The following is a 25718-nucleotide window of genomic DNA, read 5'->3' as shown; positions in this document are numbered from 1 at the left end:
AAACCACATAATAATAATAACAACAACAACAATAATAATAATAATAAACAGCAAGCAATTAAGGCAGTATTTTAACAGGCTTCTGCAATAAAAAAGGCAAAAACATCACTGGACTGCATGAGGGAATGAGAGGGAAGAAATATCGGGGTATTTTACTGCCATTACAAAACCAAATTATATGTCCTCTTTTTCAATTATAGATGCTCAATGTTTTTTAATCTGTTGTGAAAATGAAGTTTTACCATGGGGCAATAAAAAAGTTTTTTGATATTGGAGGTGTAGGATTGGGAAATATCTTCTCAAAAGAAGTGTAGGATTAAAGCTGTATGAGAATGCTGTTAGGATTAGAAGCATGGTCCATCTATCCTCCTCCTTTCCTAGTACAATGACAGCTGCAGAGTTATCTGTGAAAATAGCCTTATTTTTTCAAGACTGTTGTCATTTATGTGCCAAAACCACATGTACTGTTGTACCGACTAAAGTTAGAGCTTCTGACCATTAGGCTTCTTGGATACAGTGATCCTTACCAGGTTGGTCTCAAGGAAACCAGACAGTATACAGCAGTGTTTGACACTGTTTCTGAAGCTTCTGGATTGATAGCTTTACAGTTTACTTCCATTGTGAAAATTGTTTTTCATGGTGTCCAAAGGGACTGACACATAGAATTTGCAGGAAATAACATTCCTGTTTGACAAACAAGCTCATTGGCAAGAAACACTGACATGAGATCCAGTACTGAAGAGAGAAACTTTTGTGATAAAACCTATCAGATGAACTATGTCTCTAATATCCTCTATGCAAGCTTTTGCTTTCTTAAGCTCTCTTGAATCACAGGATGGTCATTATTCATCACTTGAGGGAAGAACCCCAGTAAGATGCAATTTTCAGTGACTATGTTGTATAGTCAACTGAGTTTACATATACACAATTTTTTTGTTTCCTATCTTGCATAGCATTCCCTAATAATAATGATCCATCCTGCAAAGCATACCAGATTAGGATTCATAATGAGAGAAATTTGAGAATAAAAAAGACGGGTAGAAAAGAAGGTTGTAGAGGGAATGCAAGTTCTGAAGAGGGAAAACTTGGATAAGTACAGTGAAAGAGTCACAGTAATTAAATGGTAGTTCCACTCCCATAGGCATGAGAAAAGGGAGAAAAAAAGATAAACTAATAAATTAGTCATACATAATTTGTTGTTGTTGTTGTTTTATCACAAGCTATTCCACAAATGGAAAACCAGCGCAGCTCAAAATAAGTCCTGCATTGATCTACAATCTAATCTATAATCTACATATTTCTATTTTTCTTCTGGTTTTAGAAGCTAGTTCAATTGAATGGATTTCTCTGAAGAGCAAATGAGGGTTGTCCATTTCCCCTCTTCCCAAATCCGTTATTAGGGTTATTCTTTTAATTTCTTTTTCATGTAAGCTTCTTTTTGCATTATTTCTAAACCTTGCTATGAGTGGATTTGCAAAAAGTGAAATAAAGTCTCTGGAGACTCCATTAATGGAGTCCATTCATTAATGATAAAAAGCATTGGATAAAGACTCTTGCAACAGTGGAGTTTTCTAACAATATTCAAGATGTCTTCTAGGCACTCTTCTTCTTTATTTACTTTTTTAAATTTTTATTATGTGATTTCACTTCATTTTGTTACTGTTCCATAAGTCTTTGTCCTTCATTTTGAATTTTAGTTTTCTCTATGTTAAACATAATAATAATAATAATTAAAAAAAAAAAAAAAAAACGTGAAAAACCTACACTTACTTAACTACCAGCTCTTCAGAGCTTTAGAGACCAAATTGCCTTGGAAACTAGAGGTTTAAGTAAGGATAATGGATTTCTGTTATTTGACAACTAAGCTATCTAATTATATAGTGACAGATATAGTTCTGATTGCATCTAAATTTATGATTGGTTAAAATTTCATTTTACAAGAATAGATTAATGATTAAATATCACATTTTCTGTAGATTTTTGTATTTTGATATGTTAATCATTCCACAAATCCAAATAATAAAATGAAAAGAGTTGCAAAAGCTTGTTTAAAAATTAACAGAAAATTACATATTGAAAACCAATCCTGAATTTTGCATGGGACATCTTTAAATTGGGTTATAAAATATTACATATTTAATCTCTCAGAGATAAAGCTGCTGGTGGATATACCCAGGTTATTCAAACTCAGTATTCAAAGTGGATATAAAAGCATTTGAAGTACCCATGTCAACTAAAAGGATAATATAACTGCTTTACACAGCATGGGCACAATCACTGGTGTCAGCTTTGTATGGAAATTCAACTGTGGTTCTCAGTCCCCTGAGTCAGTGCTGTGTGGAAGATCTGTAAGACTTCCCCAGGCTGTACGCGCTGAGGTATATCAGTGGTGCATCTAAGAAATCCATTTTCTCTCCTGCGAAGTCAGAGCACTCCTCTTGACAGTTGCTGTGAGGAGGAACAAGATGGGCTGGTTTCATGCTGCAAAGATGCAATTCCTTCATACTGATATCCAGGGAAAGAAGCAATAGGACTGACAGTTTAGCAACCTAAGGTGTGAACCTTGGAAAGGAAAGAGCAAATATGCTTCTTGCTAATACACAAGGAATAAACTTTTGTGAAACAAACAGGAGGTTCCTAAATAAGATTTTTATTATTATTATTATTATTATTATTATTATTATTATGTTCAGTGCTCTGTTTGATCTTGTCTTATTTGACCATGCCTTGAGATCCTTTTAAGTGAATACACGTGACTGAAGGCGCGGCTTGTGCCCACGTTTGACACTTGTGGATTTATGCTCTCAACATGCAGATCACCACCTGGGCTGAGGTCTAATACAAGGAGTTAAAACAAATTTTGGATAAAATATCAATTTAATGTAAAGCCTGAGGTTTCTGTTCAGATATGCTTTCCTTGCAGCTGTCTATTCCTAGCCACTCTCTATTTCCCCAGTTATACCTTCAATTGTGTGTACTTTTATTTTCTTTGTTTTTCTGTGCTTCAATATGGGTGCTATTAATGTTCTATATTTTGATTGAAAAGTGAATATTTTATGCAAGGAGAATATCTTGGAAAGTATCACCTTAATTCATATAGCAAGCACACTACTCTACTGCAATATCAATTCTGCCTAGTTCTTACAAATATTCAGAGAACGAGTTCCTTCTATGTTCTAAAACCAGACTCCAGGATCCATCTGCCTTACCATCTCAGTAATGCATCTGGGTGGAGATATTTGTTTTTGTAATCATGAAGAGAACTGTCATGTTAATGCTGGTAGTAAGAGGCAGCCATTGAAATGAACGCCAGAATATGTATTTTTAACATTGTTTCATAAATCAGAGGCCTGAAGGCATTTTGTTCAAACTTTCCCAGAGTTGTCACCTTCAAATAGAAACAAGCATTGATAATTTAAAAATAAAAGATCTGTGGTTTAGAAAATCTTGAGGAAGGACTTCCAAGTTTTGCTCATGAGAGGATGCTAAAACATCAGAAATCAGTTTAGGAGGGCTGTATAACAAAATCAATCTTCAGTGTAATGCCTACATTAAATGCAATGTCTCAAGCAAGGACTTCCTTTGAAAAGTCTTCTACAAATTCTTTGCAGGTTATATGTGACCTTTTGGAGTCCTCTGGGAAGCCCTGGCTCAGAGCACGTGGAAATATAGGTAAGTGATATTATTTGGCTTTGCTATACTGCCTATTGATTTCAATGAAGTTTAAGATGTGGCAATAGCACAGACAAGGTAAAGAAAAGTTCTTAGCAAATTCTCTTGACGATACACTTTTTGTTGTTAAAATTCACAATGCCAAATGATGTGGAAGAACTTAGCTCAGATGCACTGTCAGATAAACCTGACATAGGCTGTCTGTATGCTGGCTGGAATGGAAATGAGGTGCCCTTTGATCACTATCTGCAAAGGAAACCTCTGTTTTTCCAGTTCTCAGATTATGTCTCATTTTGAGTATTTCATGCGTTTATCACTTGGAGGTGGTGCATATAGAGCAGTAATGAAGAAATACGCCAGCCCTCAAGGTAGCATGCCAAAATAGAAGCCTGTAGTCAGCTGCAGCCTTCTGTTTGTCCTGTTGCCTGATCCCTGAGACCATGTTACTCAGTGGGAGATGGGAGATTTATCACAAAACTGGTAGTGACAAAATAAGCTGGGTACAGACTCTTCAGGCCCTTGCTCATGATTCCCATCTAATACTGGGTAGATGGAGAATTCTTTAAGGCCAGTATCAAGAAAGCATTATATGCAGTACCAGCATTGACACACAAACCTCTTTTTCCTGTGTAAAAATTATAGCATAATAAAGATTAATAAAGAAATGCAACAGTATTATTGCAGCTTCCGTTAGCTTTCTCACTTTCACTCAGGTCAGACTGATTCAAAGGGGATCTCCTTGTATATTGTTACATCTCTGATGTAGAAACTACAACCCTTCAAATGAAGATTAAATTAAATGATAAAAAGGAACATTAAGTAAAAATAAAGCGATAATAAAAATCAGGAAAGTGAGCTAGATTCGCTTTTTGTACTTGACTTACCCAGTTGATCTTAGGCGTCATGATTGTGGCTGAAAACTGCATCATCTACCCTACTTCAGTAGAGAGACTTACTTGGGTGAATGCACTGAATGTAAATGTCTCTGGGCTTTTGGGTTTAAATCAGCCATTAGTACTGCCTTTTATTTTATCCGATTAACATTTATACACTCAGGAAGGGAATACTTTCTTAGCCTAGCAATAGGGGTTTTTATTTTCCTCTTTACATCCTCAACTACAGACAATAACCCCCTAATGAGAGTTGAGGGTTTTTGTTTTTTTTTTCTTGATACATTCTGAAGGAAGAGATTTTGGTGGGAAAAAGTAATTGGTGAGGGGTGATTGTCGCTTCTTCCTTGAAATTTTGCTGGAACTCTAAAAAGGCAAATAAGTGTTAAAGGCTGTCACATGCCTCGAGCAGCAGTTTATTTCCTGTGCTATGTGGGAGAACTGCTACCATATACAAATGAAGATCACTCTGTTATCTTAACTACAAAGTTTATGCACACTGTGTCCTTTAGTTTTAAAAGCTGTATGCTGCAATGAGTCAGCTAATATAGAATAAGGTTTAAAAGAAGCTAATGCACCAGAGAATGAAGCAGGACCTCATTCAGCTTGATGAACTAACCTGCTATGTTCGGTAAGGAATATGGACAATAATGGGAACACAGCTGGGTACTCTGTGGACCAGGGTCTTGAACCAGAGCCAGAGAGATTAAGCTAGCCTAATATTAATGATCCTCTTCTTGTAGAAATGTTCAGTGGAATTACTTCATGTTAGCCCTGGAATAAGGGGTGTCTGCCTAGCTCCAGTGTCCTTGGTTATATGGGAATTTTGGAAGGGAAGAGAATGGGCCAGCACTGCTCTCTGCCACAGACTCTCTTTGTAAGCCTCAACAAATCAAGCATCTCAGGCAGTTGCTAAGAAACACAGGCAATAATCACGATGTCTCAGTCCCACATTAGACAAATAGAGTTAAAACCGTATCTTTCATAAGAATGTACTCAGATGCATTGTGAGGAACATACGTGCAGATCAGACAAACAAGGAAGAGGTATCAGATGTGCAAAGATGAGGAGAGGACAGGAGAGGAGAGGAGAGGGCTGGACAGAACAGGACTATACTTAGCTCTATCATAGATTAGAAACAAACAAACAAACAAAATCTAAGACTACAGTTTTCGTAAACTTTCACATTCTCTTAGGAAGATTACTCAAAAATTATCTTTTATAAAAGTCTCCTTAGGTACTTTTCTAGATATTATACTTTAAAATATATAACTGTAGTCTTCCTGAATTTTAGGATGTTGGGTGAACTGCTGTTGAGGATGTGCAATGTAAGAATATTTCACATACATTAATGATCAACTTGCTGTACCATAGGTTCTCCATTAATAACCATTAAGTACTCAAGTTTGAATATATACATTTTTCTATTTGCCCAGTGACACGCTGGAGAATCCAGGCAGGCTTTGTGCAGTCGCCATTGAAGCACAAGCCTGCCACTTTCAGAACAGAATAGCTTGAACTTTTCACAGCTGCAAACCAGATTTCTTTGTCAGATCAGTGATTTTTAAAAGGCAATTATTTTCCTCTTTACCTAATTCTGTCGCTCCCTGTGTAATACATATAAGCAATTGAAATATCCTGGTTTTATCTTTAGATTTTCAGCTGAGTAGAAAATAAACAAGCAGGCACTATTCTGTGACAATGGCTCTTGGGAGAAAAAGAAGTACAGTCACTTTTTTTTTTTTTCTTGTTCTGCAGTAGATCCCCATGTAATTTGTCCAGGTTATTTTATATAGTCAGTGTAGCTTCCTGACACATATGTTCCTTTTTCCCCAGAGCAGGGGACACAATAACTCATTACTACTGTAGGACTCTTCCTTAGTGATTTAGTCAAGTTGCTGTCTGACTCCCTGATTAATTCACACGGCTTCCTCACAAACTCTTACTTAATATAGTGACAGAGCTCTGGCTTGGCAGGTTCTCACTCTCTAGCAGAATAATCGTGTGGCCTTCTGCAGCATGCAGGCTGCTGGAAAAGCTTCTGGGCCTGGACAAGCTGTTTGAAAAGTGACTTGGCTGCAAGACAAAGCCATGCTGGCTGAACCTCCATGCTATCTCCCAAGGAGATTGCCATGGCAGTGCAGATAGCCTATTAACAACCTTCTCTGTTTGCTTCTGTCTCACTGGGCAGCAAAATTACTTGTTTAAAGGCAAACACAAAGGCTGTCAAACTGAAAGGGAAAATAAACAACTGAGGTCTGATAGAACATCCCAAATCATGTATCAGTAGCCAAGGGCACATGTGCAAATTGCCACATCATGCTACACAAACGCCACCTCCATGGAGCAGCCATTTGTCTTTGTTTTCATGCTCTTGCCCATTGAATTCATTATCCCAAGGCTCCTCAAGCCACTGAACACTTCATGCACATCTGCTAGCCTGCCCTTTGCCCTTCCCTAACTTGTTCAAGATTATGCATTTTCACCTTTTGCCTAATTGTCAGTTGTTGTCTCAGTAGATACATTTGAATTTTCTGTTCTTTATCAGCAGCCTTCTCCCTCATGGCCAATTTCTGTTTCATGATATGTGGAAACAGAATATATAGGTAAAAGAGCTAATTAGGAACTTTGAATTGAGTCTCAGAAGACCCAAGTTCTGTGGTTGGATTAAAAAATACTTTTTGTCTGCTGAATATAGATTTGACAATATTTAAACTTTCATACCATCTTAGATCAGAGCATAGAAAAAGTCTGTTTCTTGTAAATACACTAGGGTTATTTTGACAGGGGTTGGACAAAATCACCTCTAGAGGTCTGTTTCCAACCTCAACCATTTTGTAACTTTTATTCATCTGGGCAAGCACATTCATGTCTGAGGATCTCATATCTTACTACTACAATAACCCTGACAAAATAATCTTTACTGTTTCACGCATGTAGCAATTATGTCTGAGAGAAGGCAAATCAGAAAGTTTCTGTGCGCCACAAAATGAACAAACTCAGCTGGAACTGTGAGGTAGGACTGGGAATGCCGTCTTAACAACAGAGTGCAGTGAGCAGGGCTTGAACCTATTTATTAACTCATTCTGAAGGCATCTTTTCACAGGAGTATTTGTGGTGCATGCTCTTAGATTTATTTATTTTTACTCCTCTTTTAAGATAATGTGCATAAGTAAGAGGTTTATAGTTTGGCAATAGCCACTCTAGCAGGAAAACATTTAACAGTATGTTCCAGAGAATCTCTTCAATAGCTATGAACAGTGGTTAGGAACTTTAGAGTCCTCTTCTTACCATCAGATTAATTATTTCTACTGTATAATCTTGGACAGGAGTGGGCAGGAATCAGGTCTTCTGTATTGTGAATATCTACACCTATAAGAGAAAAACATTGCCTTAAATAACTTCTAGTTATATAAAGTGTAAGAAATAGACTTAGTAAAACACTCGAATGCAAGGTAACGTTACAGTGTAGTTAAAGAGCACAACTGTGTTCTTTATGGACTCTTCAGTTCAGTGGTCGATCCAAAAAACTATGGGAACAATCTTTTGGAAGTTTCCCCTCCAAAAATATTTTGCTCAAAAACAAATTAAAATTTTAATTTCATTTTCTGTTTGGGACATTTTTTAACTCAATTTGTAACAAAAAATAATTTCATTTTCGAATAGAAGCAGTTCTAAAATTAAAGGTTGAAATGCTATATTTATAAAATGCTTACAGCAAGTAATTGCAGTTATCTGACGACAGCCTCTCTTTGGATATTATTGGTTTAACCATAATTTGGATCAAATATTTTGTAGGCAGTATGATATTAGGATACTTAACACTTTTCTGAACTGTTTCTTCTCTTCCATGTACTTGTTGCAGGAAGACTATCAGATGATATTCAATAAGATGAGCCAGCCAAAAGATTTGTCTTCTGTTCTTTCATACATTTACCTCGTCATGTCACTGCCTACATTTTAGCAATCTCTCTGATGATGAATAAGGAAACAACTTATCTGCAGTATCAGAATAAAAAGGGAAGCCAATGTAAAACAATAGAGGTTTTTGTGAAGATTTGATCTGTATGATTTATACTTTAATTATAATAAATGTAGATTAGAGAGGGTGGGGGTGGCATTGGGATTGGTTTCTCTGCAGGCTTCTGCTATCTGGAGCCTACAGAGAGTCACTTTTGAAATAGAGTGGGAAGAAAAATAAAATACAGCCAACTATAGAAGACTATTTATATACTCTCTTTATAGATATCCTTAGCATTCTCCTAAGCTCTGATTCTGAAAATATTTTTGTTTGGATTTAGTTTTATGCTTTGTTTTGCTGCCCCAAGTGATTTCAGTGATTCAGGTACATCTAAATAACCTCAGGTCTTTCTGAGATAGAAGCTAGGTTTGTCTAGCTGGATGCTTGTCTCCAAAGGCTTTCAATGAGAGCACAGAATACCTTGGGTAGTATATCAAGCTCTGCAGAACATTCATACTTAGTTTAGATTGCATATGAAATTTAATTTTCTAGGGCTGATGTTGGAGGTGCTAGTGGCTGCAGGCAGAGGTAATTTTATGTCTCTTATATGAACAAGGAGGACCTAGATAGGTAAATATTGTCTATTCCAGCAGGACAGAGTATATTCTAGAGTCAGCTGGAAAACATGTTTTCTGTTCCATGTGAGTCTTTATGAAGTGGTCAAAATTATTGAGTCTGGTTGAGAAGAACAGAGCTGTGCAAAGCAAGCTCTAAGCTAGTGTGACTTTGTAACCCATTTATGACCACCAAAGGGTTGTCAGCCACAGCTTGACAACCATTGGCTAGTAACTTGGCTCTGGTCATACTATCATTTACTCCAGAAACTCAGTTAAATTAGACGTGATTAAATCCAGTACAATTAAGTTCAGACTTGGGCCCAAGTCTGAAAAAAAAAAAATTAAATCTTTATTCAACACATTTTTAAGCTAAAATGCTAGTAAATGTCACTAAAATGTTAGACTGAAATGTCACCTGTTTGTTCATTACCATCACCATTTTGTATCAGGTTGTGTTGACGTTTGTATATCAGTAATGACACAGACACCATTCTCGTAGGCGAGAGAGAAAAAGACAGACGTAAAACAGACAAAAGCATGTTCACTGCACAGAAGAGGGTAAAGAACAAACCAGAAAAATACATATTTTAAAATGGTTGTTTACAATTGATTGGAAAGGCTGACCTTTATTGCATGGGCATGTATTTTTTCTAATCTGCAAGAAAGCAGAACAGTGACTGGTGCTAAAAGGAAGATTTAATGTGTCGGAGTATAATGTACGTATAATTTCATAGAATTATTTTTTCCTCTTTACTGTTTATTTTCTTGTTTCTGTTTTGAAACCTATAGTTCATTTCATTTCATCTTTCTGTATTCTGTCTGATGAGGCAGAATTAGACTTAGTCATTTTCTAGTAATCTGTTCAGCACAGAGGCATTTTATGAAAGAAATTTGAATACAGTAAGACATAAAATAATTGTAAATAGTTTGGAGAGGTAAATGAACACACAGGACCACCTAGTTCTGCTTATTCTTCAGTAGTTTAACCCCATTTCTTGTAATGAAATTGATTGTTTAACATTACGCTGCATGTATTAGTTTCTTTTAAGATTAAATAGATGTTTTTACAAATAAAAATTAGTCAAGAACATATTAAAATGTGTGTATATGCCCATTTTGTGTGCATACATGCACCTATGTAAAAAGGAGTGCAAATGTGTGTTCTTTAATCAAACAAGTTAAAGCAATATGCACCAGGAGCATTACCTTGCAGTAACAGATACCAGAAATCAGAAACTGAAAGATAAAATTCCTTCTACTAAAAGATAATACAAGCGCCCAAATCTTTCAGCTTTCTGTCTCCTCACTTTTTCCAGCTTTCTTTTGAAAGATGAAGAACAGGAGAAATTAGTTCAACAATGTCTTTGAAGTAAGACCTGGAATTTATCATAGTAAGTTGGGGATGACTTCTGTGCTCCCTTGTATCTCTATCCATCTATATTTTCTCTCCTTACAGTAGTATCGTAAGCCCTCCTGGGGCATGAAGTAGGTTTTATTCTCTGTGATGGGAACTGTTGTTGTGATACTGTAGTGCAGACAGTAAAATATTTTGCTTATTTCAAGGCAGAAACATGCTTTTTCTCCTTTACCCAACACTACCCTGTGGCCAGTAGACAACTCCCCAAATCCACGGAAGCAGAGGCATTTCTGGAGTAGCCTTCCCTGCTCAAGTGATGATTAGAAAACAGATAAAGTCAGACAGACAGCAGTAATACTCCTGAGGGAGAGACCAAAAAGTAAATCCAACTGAACAAATAAATCTCCCGACTTACGGTAATGACTTAGGAGGGAACACATCCTCCGTCAAGCTACCAAGTGCAAAGTATAAGTAAAGGAAGTTCCCAGCAGGTGTAATACACAGGGTATTAGAACTCCTAAAAACCCAACTGAATTTCAAGCAATTGAATTTCAATGTTAAGATTAAATACAAAGATATTAGAAGAAAAAAAGAGTGGACAGGAACAGCTCATCAAAGTATTTATTCTGAAAGGGGCATATAGGCCCATACGGGCATTAAATCTCAAGAGACTTATTAATGAATTCTTTTCCTTCAATTTTTTAACCTAATTAGTTGTGTATTTTTCAGGCTGTGCAGTCCAGCATTATGCTCCATGGGAGTCAAGTTCTGAAACTGCTTAAAAAAAGCAGCAGACAACTTCTTCCAGTGATCAAACTCACCATGAGCAATCACTGTAAGGTAGCAGCTCTGTTGCATTTACTATCCCCAAAATATTTCAGTGGTGCAGTCCACATATTATTGCAATTAAAATAAAGGGACAGAAATGTCCTTCCCTTATTATTTTTTTAGGCAGCTGAAGCAGTTTTCAGGCTTGTTCGTCAGTGATCCTCAAGCCAGGGAGCATAATGCAGTCAAAACTGTGCAGTTGGGAATGTGTGATTAGAAGAGCCAAACAGTAGATGAAGGCATTGAGGATAGAAAATGGAAATAAGGAGAGCCTTAGTTCGCTCTTGGGAATAACCAAACAATAAAGACATGATAAATATGATAGAGAAAAGGGGTTGAATTCAAATTGAACACTGGATGACACAGAGTGGCAAAGAGCCATGGAGTTGATTTAGGGTTTGAAGCATGTCATAGGAGAGATTGAGGGAGTTGGGACTGTTCAGCCTGGAGAAGAAGAGGCTTAGAGGGATCTGTTCCATGTGCATAAATCTCTGATGGAGGGAGAGAAGAAGATTGAGTTCTTCTCAGTGGTGCCCAGCAAGAAAATGAGCCAATCTGCACAAACTCAAATACAGGAAATTCCATTTAAACATTTAAAAACAAAAACAAAACAAGCAACAACAACAACAAAACACCTTTTTACTGTGAAGACACAGCGCTGGAAGAGGTTGGCCAGAGAGGTTGTGGGGTCCTGGAGATCTTCTAAGCCCGAATGGACATGTCCCTCAGCAGCCTTTTTTAGCTTCCCTTTCCCTGACAGGATAAACTGGTTGGTCAGAGGTGCCTTCTCACTTCAGCTGTCCTGTGATTCTGTAAGCTGAGTTATTTGTCTAAAATCAATTAGATTTTTAGCACAGATTGGTCAATGCTGTAAGTTGGTCAATTTTCCTCCAGGTACATTTGTAGAAGCTGCTTCATAAGCAGGGAAACAACCCATAAAACCCTGTAGTTGTCACACAGGCATCTATCTTCTGATCCGTCTTTTAGGAGAATCACTATGGCAATGCTATCAAAAAAGCAAGGCAGTTTGGGTTACTTTCAGATGATGTAACCTGGAAGTTGTAGCTGGGCACCCTTTTTATTTTCAGCCAGTTTCAAATTTGATTGTTTTCTAATAAAACTGTACTCTTTGTTTAAGAAAAATAAATAAAATAGTTTTTCGAAACTTACTTTTCCTTTGAAAATATTTTTGCTGGATCATTTTTTAGCCTCCCTTAATATGTTTTTCTGCTTTGTATATTGTACTTACCTGTTTTTTCCCATCTTACAGGATGAAGTCTGAAATGCAACTTTCATCTGTGTATGTTCAGCCAATGACCGGCATGAAGTGCCCCGTACGCCTCCCTACCTGCTAGTACCCTAGAGAGCAAATTAGTAGTGGAAGCAGTAGCCATGATAAAATTGATGTTTAATGAGGTAATTTTCCAAAACACCAACATTTATTTGCCTGAGTTTTTGTAAATAAGCAGTTTTACCTGCTCTATCTGCTGTGTTGTTGTATATCCTTCTGTGTTTAATGCAGGTTCTACTGAATATAAACATAAACAATGATTTCTAAAGTCTTATTAAGACAAGCTATAGAATTTGATTTGTGGGGACCTTAGTAATAGGGGTAAGCTATAACATTTTATTTTTTCTGATTTATGGGAAAGCGGAAGCAGCTCCTATTGTTACTACAGTTCTCAGTCTGGGAGGAGGCACTCGTCTTGTTTCATAAGATTTCCTCTGCTATTTTCTTTGCTAGTCTGCCCTTCATGTAGCTCCCAGGTTTTCCTGTTTCTCCTTCTCCTTGTGTATTACTGTGAATACAACCCACCATCAGGGCAAGGAGAAGTAACCTTACCCCTCTTCTATTAGAAAAATCCACGTGAACTGGCTGAAGACAAATATGCAATAGAATCATCCACACTTCATCATACTGCTTGTAAGAATTTGTCATCAGCTGTTGCTCACAAACATACAGACAGAATAGGAAAGTGGGAGACTGTGAATCAAAGACTGTGATCTTATATTACTGTAACTTTGCAATATAATCAGTATATACGCACTAGTTCCACTTGTAAGGTTGAGTAAAGAGTGTAACTCATATTTACTGCTACCTGAGGGGATGGGTTTGTAGGAAAAAGGTAGGGGTAAGAAAAATAGCTAAAACACAGTTAAATGAATTGAATTGTTCAGAAGGTATAGAGATTTAAAAACAAAACAAAACAAAATAACAGCAAAAAAAACCCCACACATATTTAACAATAACACTGATTAAGTTTTGCTTAACAAACTGATCTTACTCCAATAGTACTTTTTTGTCTGAGTTCAGCATTGTCTACCTTGCTTCCAGGGATCTGCAACTATCTATTCAGAAACATCTACAGCACGTGTTAAAATATATACTAAAAACTAACAACTTGACAGTTATATGGCTTATTTGACTTCTACAAATTTCAGTGAAATCACAGCAACCAGTGGTGAAATTCAAGCTTATTGATCACCCCTTTTAATTCCGTTTTAACCTGACTGGCCCATAAATTTTTGTTAGGTTCGATGAAAAAGGAATAATTTAACTTGTAGTGATTAAAAATCAGCAAGGCTATGAAATTTCCATGTATATTTTGCCAATGCAAGGCAAGCATTTATAGTGAAATTATCTTTGGGATTTTCAATCCTGTTAGCAGAATGTAATAAGGATCAATTGTACTCTACTACATATCTATGAAAGCAGCCACATTCTCATCAATTTGTTAGAAGGAGGTATAATTGCTATTCTATCTGAGAGGTCCTGGGTACCACAGAAAATTAAATACTGTATTTGTGTGTGAATCAATACTTAAAACATCACTGTCATTAAGTACTAACTAATGTGAGTTAGGAGATGATGGCCAAAGGTAGCTAAGCAGTGGAGGTTAGCACATGTGCCATGTGTTTTATCTCTGGAATGTGCAGCACACTTAAATCAGACTTAAAGTTCGCTTAAGGGACAGCAGAGAAGAGCTTATTATCATGTACTCTCCATTTTCAATAGGCTTTCTGCAGCAGGCATCCATGGCTGTGAATATCAATATAATCCAAGTGTGCTTTCAGTTGTACTATCCTGCGTGGTACCAGAGAGAGCTCTGCAGAGTACCATTAATCACTTCTGATAGAATGAGCCCTAAGAATATGAAGAACCGTCTGTGAAAGGGAGCACGAATAAAGAACCAGGAGCCTAGATACTTTCTACTACTTTCATTATTGTAGTGGAGTGCATGGGCACTTGTTATTTATGTTTGTTTGACTGATTTTCTTTATGCTGGAAAAATATTGTACTTGGAGATTTTACAATGCCAGGAAGGAAGCAAACTGAGCCACTAGGAAAGCAAAATTAGTATCTGGATGCTACTATTTCATACTCCAGAAGATCTATGCTTGGCTGACATCTACAGGATTTAAATAGCGCAGGTTTCAATCTTTGGTAAAAGATTAAAATGGATGGATTTGTGTCCTGGCACAAGCACTTATGTTCTCTCTTTGATCCACTGTCCTCCACCAAGTGTAAGATGGACATAAATCGTAATGACCCACAGGAAATAAGATCAATGCTGCTAAGTGATTATAAAGTTTTTTTGGACAGAATGCATTATTTGCACTTTTAAGTAATGACAGCCTTGATACTAAGGCTAGCTTAGCAAAAACTATGGAAAGTACTGGAATATAGTAGGTACAAAGACCTGATTTTGTTTTTATTTCCAGAGTAATGACCACTTTGTGGCTCTTGGTGCACATATGGCTCACAAGCAGATGAATTGTGGCTCTCAGAGTTTGCCTATGAATTTTCCAGGAGTTCACTTGTCCTTCAGGTATGTGATCTATATCAATTGTTTTCAGCTATATCAAGCATGCAGCCTGCAGCATCAAGATTAGTGGACAACTTTGCATTAACTAATGGCTTTGGACCTGTAATTTTTGTGACACAGTCTCCCATGTAGTAGCCATGTAGCCAGAGTCCTGAGAACTCTAAAATGAATAATCCTCCCTAAAAGCTGTATGCAATACACAATTCTCCAGCTAATACATTCTTTACATCTGTAATAGTATCCAATGGACAGGAGTTTGTAGGTGATCAGACCAGTTTACAGATAGATTCCACCTGAATGCCTTGAAATGGGAGAAGAGTTTTGTTCAATCAAGCAGAACCTTTAAGACTAAAGACCTAAACTACTTGTAAATGATTTATCCAATGAAAATACAATTCTCTTTTGATGGCAAATCTCTCAGTAGAAAATAAAAAAGCTAATCTCTAGAATCAGAACAGAAGACGGTAGATGGTCTGGACTTTGAACCTGATTGTTATGTTCCTTGCTTTTAATATTTTTTTCCAATAAAACAAGTCATTTAGAAAAGGATTTGATGGCTCTCCCCACTGCTTGCCTAGAGTGGTTTATAATAATCTAAGAGTTTGCTTGATGATGATCTTTTCTTCAAGAGCTAATCTGACAGCGAGTCTCAGTATGATATACGATACATGCAGTGGCAAGAATGGCTCAGTAGCAAGCTTTTGACTGTATCACCACATTTATTTCACATGATGAATATTTTTTTTATTAGGAGTAGGGACTATAGATTATGCCTTGTACTAGTGGTTCATCATGGACATGTATTTTGTGCTGCATTTCAGTGTGGGCATAGATATGTCCCTGATGATTTCAGAGACGCTGAGTATTAGTCCTTATTTTTATCAAATGTAACCTGTAACCTTCTGGTTAGTTTTTACTGATACTTCTGGACTGAAGGAGCTGGATACTTCTACCTCACAAAGCTATTCAAAATATGTGCATTTTACATATAGATACTTTTGCCAGCTCCTTGTATGCCTTGCTTGTAAAAAGGTGATTTTTTTTTAATAACTTTAAATAACTTAGAGGTCTGGGGACCAGAAAATTTTATTAGTCTTGTTTTAGTTTATGATTGCCTGTTCCCGGATTACTCCAAAGAACAACCTTGTGAATGATCATCAATTTTATATCTGATCCAATTACTTTTACGCAACTGCTGGTTTAATGATCAGAATAACATTTTACTGATTTGGGTGAGATGTTAAAACCTTGCTACAGGTGTAACAGCATTTTCAGACAGAAAAAGTAGAAGGCCTCTAATTCTATTTATCCACTTAAGCATAACCTTATTTCAAGAAAACACCTCTTTAAAAGACAAAGATATATAAGGATACGTTCAACATTAACTGCATTCTTGAAGCCATACTAACATCAGAGCCTTCCAACAAAAGAGGCTAATTGCTTCTTTTTTTGGAAGTTGTAGGGAGAGGAAGTTTCTGAAGTTTTATCTTTTTTTTTTCTTTTAATATTTTTTAATATTTATTTATTTATTTCAAGCTAGAGTCAGGATGTAAGTTCAAATATTTGGCTTTTATCTTTTAACACCAAAGAATATCTACTATACCTTAAAAAAAAAAAGAAAAAGAAAAAGAAAAAAAAAAACTGAAATGGTTTCTTTAACATATGTGCACTCTAGTATGATGGAGGGGTTTTTATATTGCCTGTTGTACCTGAGTGAGTAACCTCATCAGTGATCTAGGGTAATTATATATTGTTTAATTTTCATCAAAAAAGTGAAAAGTAAAATTATATTTGATAATGACTTTACCTGGAAGATATTGTGGAAGGTGGCTTAGTTCAATCCATCATTATAGCAGCTAAGCTATAATGAAATGTGGGGGAAATTGAATTTGCCAATTTTGGTTACACGCAGTTTAATTATAATTGATTTAGTGCTAATGCTGTATATCTCATGCAGAAGGTTGACTGGATAAAGGATTTCACAGAATTCACCGAAGCTCTCTTTCTCCCCTGCTTTAACATTGCAGATAGTATACTTTTAAACACAGACATTGTGATTATTATAGCTGGGCCCTAAGTACTGTCCAAGCACCACATGAAATGTTATCTTATGTCTACATATCTCCTTCCTCCCCTCTCTACATCAGATCTGACTGTCAAAACTGGCCAAGTAATTGGGACAATTAAGGTGCCCCTGAGATATAATTATCCTTTATAATTTCTCTATATGTTTAAGAAGAAGGATGATTGGCTTACAGAAACAGGCTCCCTATGGTACAGTGAGAAAGAGGATACTGGAAATGAGCAAATCAGCTTTAATGTCTTGTACTTAAATAGTCCCTAAAATAATTTAAGCCCAAACTCTTCCTTCTGCGCCAGTAACTTTACACCACAAAGCAACACTTTGAGTGTGTGTAGCCAAATAAATGAGGAACATCTCTGTACAAAGGATCCTTTGGTGTATTAGGATCCTGGTAATGATTCCCAATTGCTGGCATGAAGAAGATAAATGTGACGGCTGTTTTCCCATGCCCCACCGACTTGCTATTCATCTAAGTAAATACGTAGATGGTCCTCCAGCTGTTAGTGAAGGCATCCTCACAGCTCCTCTATGGCTGAGCAGCCTTATTCCCACTTTCATAGAGGAAGAGCTCATTTGGACAAATGGAATGTCTTTCCCTTGTAATTTGTATTTTATTGGGGAATGTCTGAATACTTACCTTGACCACGTAACTTCTAGACCAGCACCACTCACAAGGCCATGGGGGCATGACCATGCCTACCATGAAAGCGACAGATCAGAGAACTGGCCCTTCACCACAAGCATCCAGGGCTCCTCAGGCATGTCATTGTCCAGCCCAGAAATGTTATTCTTCCCCTCTCTCTATCTCCATCTGATTACAAATTATAAAATGGGAATAAAGATTTTAACTTAATTCCGAGAAGAAAATTTAGATGAATAGCAAGCAGCATTATTATTGCTTGGGTTAAACAAAAAGCTGGTTGCAAAATACCTTTTAACACCAGTGCACTAACACAGCACTGTCTTGGCTTGAGACTTCAAAATACAAATAGAAGACTAAGGAGGTAATATTTCCCTCAGGCAATCGAGGTGCACCACTGACTTCAGTTCCCAAAGAATGCATACATTTAAAAAGATAAATATGAAACAATGGTAGAGGTATAGGTGCATTCATGAGAAAAATGTTTATATCACATCACTCCCCTAGGCAAGTGCATACTCTTTCCCATCTCCAGACCTAAACTGTATGTTTCTACAGATCCACTTGTTTAAACAATTGCATTCCTTAGAAAGAAGGAATAGTGACTGCTTTAAATTCATCTTTCACCCCAGAAATGGTTTTTACGCATTGCAGTGGCTACTGAATCATTGAATTCCCTGACATGAAATAAAATCGTATTTAAAACACATAGCCCTATAGAAAAAGTCTTCTCTTACAGGCCATAGGTTAGAAAGAATCAGTAAAACAGAAAGCAAACTTTGAGGAGGCTGTTAACTGCATTCTGTATGCAGATATATCTTGCCTTTTGTATATCCTAAATACTAATTCTGTGCAGATTGAAGATTTCAGGAAGAATTTACTGTTGCTTTGCATCTTCCATGTTCAAATACATTCAACAAATTGTATGAATACTCCACCTGAATGAGATGGTATTTTACATTCAGTTCACATTCTCTTTAGTTGACTGACAACACATATCAGAAGGCAGTTTAAATTCAGCACCCAGCATATATATTATCTTCTAATAGGCAAGGAGAGCAAATAGTGGCTACTTCTTTCACCCCTTCCTCACCCATGCCTGGGCTTGCTGAATGAACTTGAAGACCAATTTACTGTACGAGAAAAAAAGGACAAAAGCAGTCTCTTGAGAGCAAAAGAACATGATAAGAAAAAAAAAAAAAAAAAAAAGAACATCCTCTGTTAAGACAGAGGACAGTTATGTCCAGATTCACCCAGCCTAAATTATACCGAAGTCTTTGTACCTTGTGTTTGATGTGTAGGTCTAGAATCATCTGCTCAAATCCATGAGGCCCAAATTGGCCCTTTCCATCTCTACCAGACCTCAAGCACCCAAAGGACCAAGTCATCCCTATCATCCATTGCAATTTTGGCCTTGAAACTCCTTGTCACCACCTATGTACATGTACTCACTTCCAGAAAACTTGTTTTCTGTTCCGTTCTGGAAGAAGGAAAAGAATGTGTGTTTCTCCTTTGTATCGTAATTTTCTGTGCTCTTTCCTGGTTACTTCTTAATTCACTTGCTGCTCCTGGACTACACCAGCTGCAAATATAAAACGGAAAAGAAATGCAGCTGACTACATTAGCAGGCAGGAGTGACAATATGCAAGAGGGTTGCTAGTCTAGCCAGTGAGGCCCAGATTCTTCAAACTTTGCTTGTCATTGTCCCTCCATCAAATGTGTCACAGTTTAGCTGATTTCACTATTTGTTTACCCAGATTACACGTCAAAATATAAAAGGAGGCTCTGGGATTTGTTTATGCCTTCTGGAGAAGCCATTCCCTTGGTGCCCATTTTATCAATATATTTACCTTGCCCTGATCCTCTCCCAGCCCTGGTATCACTCTGTCACCATGAACTCCTTCAGGGCAAATTTGACCCATTGTGCTGGTAATACAATGACATTTCAATTGCAAAAAATATATTAAGTTGCACCATCATCATATAAAATATTTATATTTCCATTTGCCAGAGGAAAGGAAACACTTCAGAGCAATTTCTTGGGTCTTTTAAAAAAAAAAATAGCAGGACAAAAGCCAGAATATATTCCCTGAGGAATGCTCCGAATTGCCGAGAGGTGTCTCCCAGTGGCCATTGACATGGGATTTCTATAGCCACATGAAAATGCTGATATTGAGGTATGTACACTGTTTACCTGTACTCTGTTGTAGTTTATTTTGCATTGTCTTACAGAAGTTTTGTGAGGAATATTATTCAGTAGGGTTTCTAAAGCCTTTCTTTGTAACTGTCTTTTCAGAGCTGATCTCTGTCAGTATTAGATGTGTGAATTTGTTGTCAGATCAGGGATTTTGAGATGTCTATTGTTCTGGTTTTTATATATACATTTACATATATCTATATATTAAAAAGTTACATTAGCGTGCAGAAGATTTGTTCTATTCCTGTTTTCATCCCCTTGGTAGAGGCTGGAGGTGAGCTGAGACAGAAATTGTGGTCAGTTCTTCTACTTTCAAAGAAATAAATGGCAGCTTGCAGAGTGGACTGGAAAGGCCTCAGAGAACATGGAGATTTGGAGGGAATAAAGGGAAAAGCGGTTACTGCTGCGATAAAATACCACACCCAACAGTAGCACTAATGGAAATCCATAGCATCCCTTCTTCCCTCTTTTTTCATTTCTCTTACTCTCTAATTAATGTTACGAGAAAACTGTAGAACTGTATAAAGTATATAATATATACTTTAAAAAAAGATATAAAATAATAAACTATTCAAAGTTGTTTCAAGCTTACATTTTCAGATGAAATCCCTATTTTAGCCTTTTAGCCTGGTGTTTTGCAAAATATACAAGTAATTTTCATGAAAAGAAAATAGAAATTCACTCTTTTCATTTACTTTCAATTTTATTATCTTTCCCTTTGTATATCTTCTCCGCCTTTCTTCTGATTTATCTCTAGAAAACACCTTGGAGCAGAGAGGGAATTATATGTATTTTAAAGGCCTATTTTCAAAGAGTTTTAATGATAATTTCCATTGTAGTAAGAAGCTCGGCTTTCAAGTGGTCTTTTAAGAATCCCTAAATATACAGGCTTCCAATCAAATTTTTGGATATATCTTAGTAACAATAGTCATAATATATAGAATACAGTGGTAGTACCAGAACCTATTGATTTTGCTAAATGCCTGAATCTCTGACCGAACTAGTACAACACAGCCACTTTTTGTTTAGACCTTGAGATATTTCAAATATTGGGGTAGTTCTGAGTGGCAGGAGTGAAAAGAAAAGATAAAATTACCTTATTGTTATCTAACTTGCACTGAAAGCATTTCTTTAGAACTAGCCTGGTAATTGACTTCAGTAATTGCCAGGCTGCTCGGTATACTTGCTGTATTATTTAAAATCCTGGGTCATCCTTCTGTAATTTCGATCAGCATGTTTTTCACTGTGACACAGTTTTCACGTTCTATGTATTACATGGCCAGTTCTGCAAAGCACAAAAGATAGCACATTGTATTATCTGTGTTATTAAAATGTATAATGAAAAAGTGCGTTAACAAATTGCATCTTTCAAATTAATTTTTAAAGCAACACCCTCAGCTTTAACGCCCCACAAATAATGTATTCCAGATTCCCACTCCATATTAATTTGGTCTGCACAGCTACTGAGAAATATAGGATATTAATAGAAGATTTTCATTAATTATTTGAGATATCTGATGATAAACTAACATAGGGGTTTGTGGCTGTGGGTACAATTGCTTTGTTTCCAGCTTTACAGCAAGTTTAATTCTGAAATGTCAATTATCTGCTGATCAAATGTACACTACCAGAATCCAGTAAACAATGGTACGCATTTGCTATTTATTTTGATATATTTTTTTCCGTATGGATTTGGCCATTGTGGGAAACCTGGGCTAGTTTCAAGATATTTCAAGTGTCTGTGAGGCAGAAGTGTCTCTCACTAGTTTGGGAGATCTTCAGCAGATTACTGGGAAGCATGTGATACCATCAAATTCACTGAAAAGGCCTGCACAGCTTTTAAGTGTGCTATATGAATCCCAGCTTTCTTGGAAAGTTAATTTATGTATTAACAAAGTCTCTTTTCTCTTTTCCCCTACTTGTTCAGTAAGTGTACAAACCACTGAAAAGCCTGTAGGTGATAAAAGTATCCCTTGAAATCATCTCAAATAGAATGTAGCCACAAGGTAAAATTCTTCCAAGAGCAAAAATTGGTCACACACAATTACTTTCTGATGCACAAAACACACAGCTCAGATTTTATATTGTCATTAAATAAATAGGAACTAACAAGAAGATGTTTTTGTTTTTTGTTTTTGTTTTTTCTGTCTGTATTACTGCATAATATGTTTTGACAAAGTTTTCTGAGTGAATTTGGACCCAACTCAACCTTGTTTTTATTCTGTATAATGATTTACAATGATAAAAAGAAGATATATGCTGTTGTATTTTAGATTTCATAGCTTCTTACTTCTGCTTTGGTAGTCATGTACAAGACAACTGAAGGAGTGACCAAGAGAAGCTCTTCTGCAGTAACACTTAAGAAATGTCTGGTCCTCACTGCTGGATCTGTCATTGATGGACCAGAAAGCTTGACACGAACTCTAGACATGTCTTACCTTCTCGTTATTAAAAAGAGTAAACTGCCTCCTGATTTGTTATGGGCAACATCCTGCTAATGTTAACAGAATAGAATAGCTCAGTTGGAAGGGACCTATAAAGATCATCGAGTCCAACTGCCTGATCACTTCAGGGCTAACCAAAATTAAAACATATTATTAAGGGCATCTAGACCCCTCTGCAAGGCCTCCCATCCCTCCAGGAGTCAATAGCATCTCTCAGTTCAGCATCAACAGCAAACTTGTTAAGGATACATTAAACTTCTGCATACAGATAATTGATAAACATGTTGATCAGAACTGTCCCTAGAACTGAGCCCAGGAGAACACTGCTGGTGACCGGCTACCAGTCAGATGTGGCCCTATTCACTACAATCCTTTGAGCTCTGCCATCAAGCCAGTTCATCACCCAGAATAGCATGAACCTGCTTATTTCACAGTTGGACAATTTGTCCAGAAGGATGCTGTGAGGGGCAGTACCGAAGGCCTTACTAAAATGGAGAAAGATTACATCCACTGCCATCCTTTCATCCACCAAGTGGGTGACTTTATCACAGAAGGAGATCAAATTACTAGGGCAGGACTTTCCCTTTATGAACCCATGTTGACTATGTCTGATAATTGCTTTGTCATTTAACTGCCTTTCAATATCCATTGAATAATACCTTGGTCTCTCACAAAGTCAGTGAAGCTCATTGCAGAATGTTATGTGATATGACCAAGCATTTCTGAATAGTCTCCTTTTCAGAAAGCCGTCTCTGAGGGCAGAAAGCACTGGCTCCTGCTTACTACAGTATGTATTCCATGGTATTCTCCTACAAAGTCCTTGGAAACAATGACAGCTAATGAGGGCCTCTAGTGCTACTGATGCTCCTTTCAGTCCTGGTACTGTGACCCCATTATGTCACTGTGTGAATGACAGTAAATTGGTGCATGTTAAAAAAAAGCAAGGTGTTGATAAAGGCATGGCCCTTTCCTCATCTCACTCAGGTCATCAGCACAGATTTACAAAGTGGTTTACTGAGCATTAGTGCCTCCTTCCTTCCTCTGCCTTCCCATTATCCGTGGTCAGTTCAGCTTTCCTGCCCACACCACCACAGCCCTGCCACTCTCTCTGTCTCCATCACAACTACATCCCTCCCCAGACAGTTAATCACCTCTCTCCGCAGTCAGTTCCTTTCAAGTTGTTTATCCCACTCCTGAAAGAAGATTCTACTACAAATGAAAAAGGTACAAAGTTCAAGAAATATATACTGTATGACTCAGTGGTCAGAAGAAATGGAGTTAAGTGCTGGTCTGTAAACATTTAATAGTCAGAACATTAATCAAATGATGTGAGGTCATCATTGTCCTCCAAGATTGACCACAGAGCAGTAAATAATACATGCTCCACATGTGAAAGTGAAGAAATAAGACTGAAATCCAGATTTTGTGTAGACTCTGGCCCTTTCGATCAGAGTTTAGTAGTTCTAAACTTCACTAAAGTCTCTGAAGATGCCAGGTGAACTCTGAAAGGGAAGCGGAGCACTTCAGAGACGAAATAGCTGTCAATCCTTCCATCTGTGCATTCAGTACTTGAAAAGAGTATCTTCCTGCCCCCACCCCCACCCCAAGAACGAACAGGTAAATCTTCAAATAATAATTACCACAACCACTTGATTTTTTTTTTTGATTGTGGTGTTATAATTCATTTGTCAGAACACCGAAGTGTTTATGAGAGAGAAATCCCATTTCCTTGGGCTGCTGCTCAGTCATGCTTTCACTGAGCCCCTGGGACATACACTGGCTAAGATAGAAGGGAAGTCAGAGAAGCAGAGTTAAATAATTCCTTCTTTGTGTCCATGACAGGGAGTAAGCTGTTTCACAAGATGCGAGATTACTGACTCCTCATGCAAGCAAGGACCTCGGAAAAAACAGGGACTGAGTCATGATTTGCATCCGTCTGACTGCATTGACTGTTTCACTGTGCACTCAGGATCAAAGCAGCCAGGTGTCAGCCGGCAGCTACCTTAGCTGCAGAGGCAGAAGAAATGCTGAAATGCATCACAGACACTCTTCCTTTCTGACTGTGAGATGAGCTGTAATCCTGAGAGTAAGACCAGCTACGAGGCTGTGGTTCAAAGTCAAGTTATAAAACCCAGAAACATATTCCATTCCCAGCGTGACACTAATGGAATATCTCAGTGGTGAGTGGTTGTTTCAAAGCTGTTATAAGAAAGAACATAGATATAAATGATACTTATGTGCTGCAAACTTCAGGAAAAATGACAAAGACACTAATTCCTGCTACGATGATTAGCTATGGGTGGAACACGCTGGTCAGTTTGGATATTTTTTGCCTGTTGAAAGTACTCATGGCGTTGGGTGGGGGAGGGGGGCGGGCAGGAAATTGTCCCATATTTCCTTTCTTGTGTCTTCCTTTAAAACTGTAGACACCACAAATGGAGAAGCCGTCTGAAAAAATTAAGTTAGACCCCATTGCTGGTGTGTTTGTACGAGCATGACAGGGCTCCTGGGTCTGGGTCATGCCCCCCCAGCCACTACCAGTGAAGTTCTTCCTGCAGGCCTTCAGTGCCAGGGATGTGGTTGCTTTATTTTTGTTCAGAGAACTATGGATTCTGTTTAAGGCTACCAGCTGCATTCAAGACAATGTTTGTACTGGCTCACTAGCTTCTCTAAAACTGAAATATCTGACTGTTGTGCCGTCTTTGATCTGACCCTTGACTTGTTTTCATTCTCCTGTCTCTAGATGCTGACAAATGGGTAATAGCCCATCCAGAGGCTGAATTGCCAGGCAAAGATCTCTTACCATACCTAGACAACTCATCTGATACAATGCTACTGAATTAAAATCAAAGACTTACATTGATTTTCTAGAAGGAGAAAAGCTAGGTGAGTATATTTTGCAGTCTTGCTATATAGCCACAAGGTTTTCTTTACAGAATGTAGTGTTCCTGTGTGCTTTTTCATAAGGCCATTGATAGTGCACCCAGACTGTGGGTGCTTTTTAGTTGTAAGAAAAATGCTGGTAAAGCTCACTAGATTTCATGATCTAAGGTATTCCACATTATACAATGAAAGTGGAAGGTGCATTAATTTTGGAAAATAAATTGCCTATTGCATAAAGGCAGTATTTTTTTTTCTACTCTGAGTTACTGAAACCTGATTTTTCTATTATTTCCTGGAAGATCAACATAGCAGATCAATT

At 37.3% G+C, this 25718-nt stretch overlaps 1 protein-coding gene and 1 long non-coding RNA gene across 39 annotated transcripts in view; one reads left to right on the top strand and one right to left on the bottom strand.

Moving 5' to 3' along the window:
- Positions 1-25718, bottom strand: part of LOC310880987 (uncharacterized protein) — a 111982-nt gene that overhangs the window by 20498 nt on the left and 65766 nt on the right. For 13 of the 38 annotated variants that reach the window (XM_083797566.1, XM_083797564.1, XM_083797565.1 and 10 more), the window contains one exon: positions 7854-7934. In XM_083797566.1, the coding sequence (XP_083653692.1) occupies positions 7871-7934 (64 nt within the window). In that variant the 3' untranslated portion in view covers positions 7854-7870. Of the gene's footprint in view, positions 1-63; positions 7935-8385; positions 8562-10739; positions 12332-17872; positions 18047-19327; positions 19458-20288; positions 21358-25718 lie in introns of those variants that run through there. The other 25 variants (XM_083797584.1, XM_083797571.1, XM_083797595.1 and 22 more) reach the window with 11 other exon arrangements.
- LOC310880988 overlaps positions 1-25718 on the top strand; it is a 56983-nt gene that overhangs the window by 20550 nt on the left and 10715 nt on the right. Inside the window, exons 6-9 of the long non-coding RNA XR_014572033.1 lie at positions 3612-3672; positions 12596-15155; positions 19887-20052; positions 24359-25402. This is a non-coding gene — a long non-coding RNA (uncharacterized lncRNA). The remainder of the gene's footprint in view (positions 1-3611; positions 3673-12595; positions 15156-19886; positions 20053-24358; positions 25403-25718) is intronic.

The sequence above is a fragment of the Anser anser genome (genome assembly GCF_964211835.1).
Source record: "Anser anser genome assembly, chromosome: 13".
NCBI lineage: Eukaryota > Metazoa > Chordata > Aves > Anseriformes > Anatidae > Anser > Anser anser.
The sequence above is the reverse complement of the archived record's forward strand: the minus strand, read 5'-3'. Positions and strand labels throughout refer to the sequence as shown.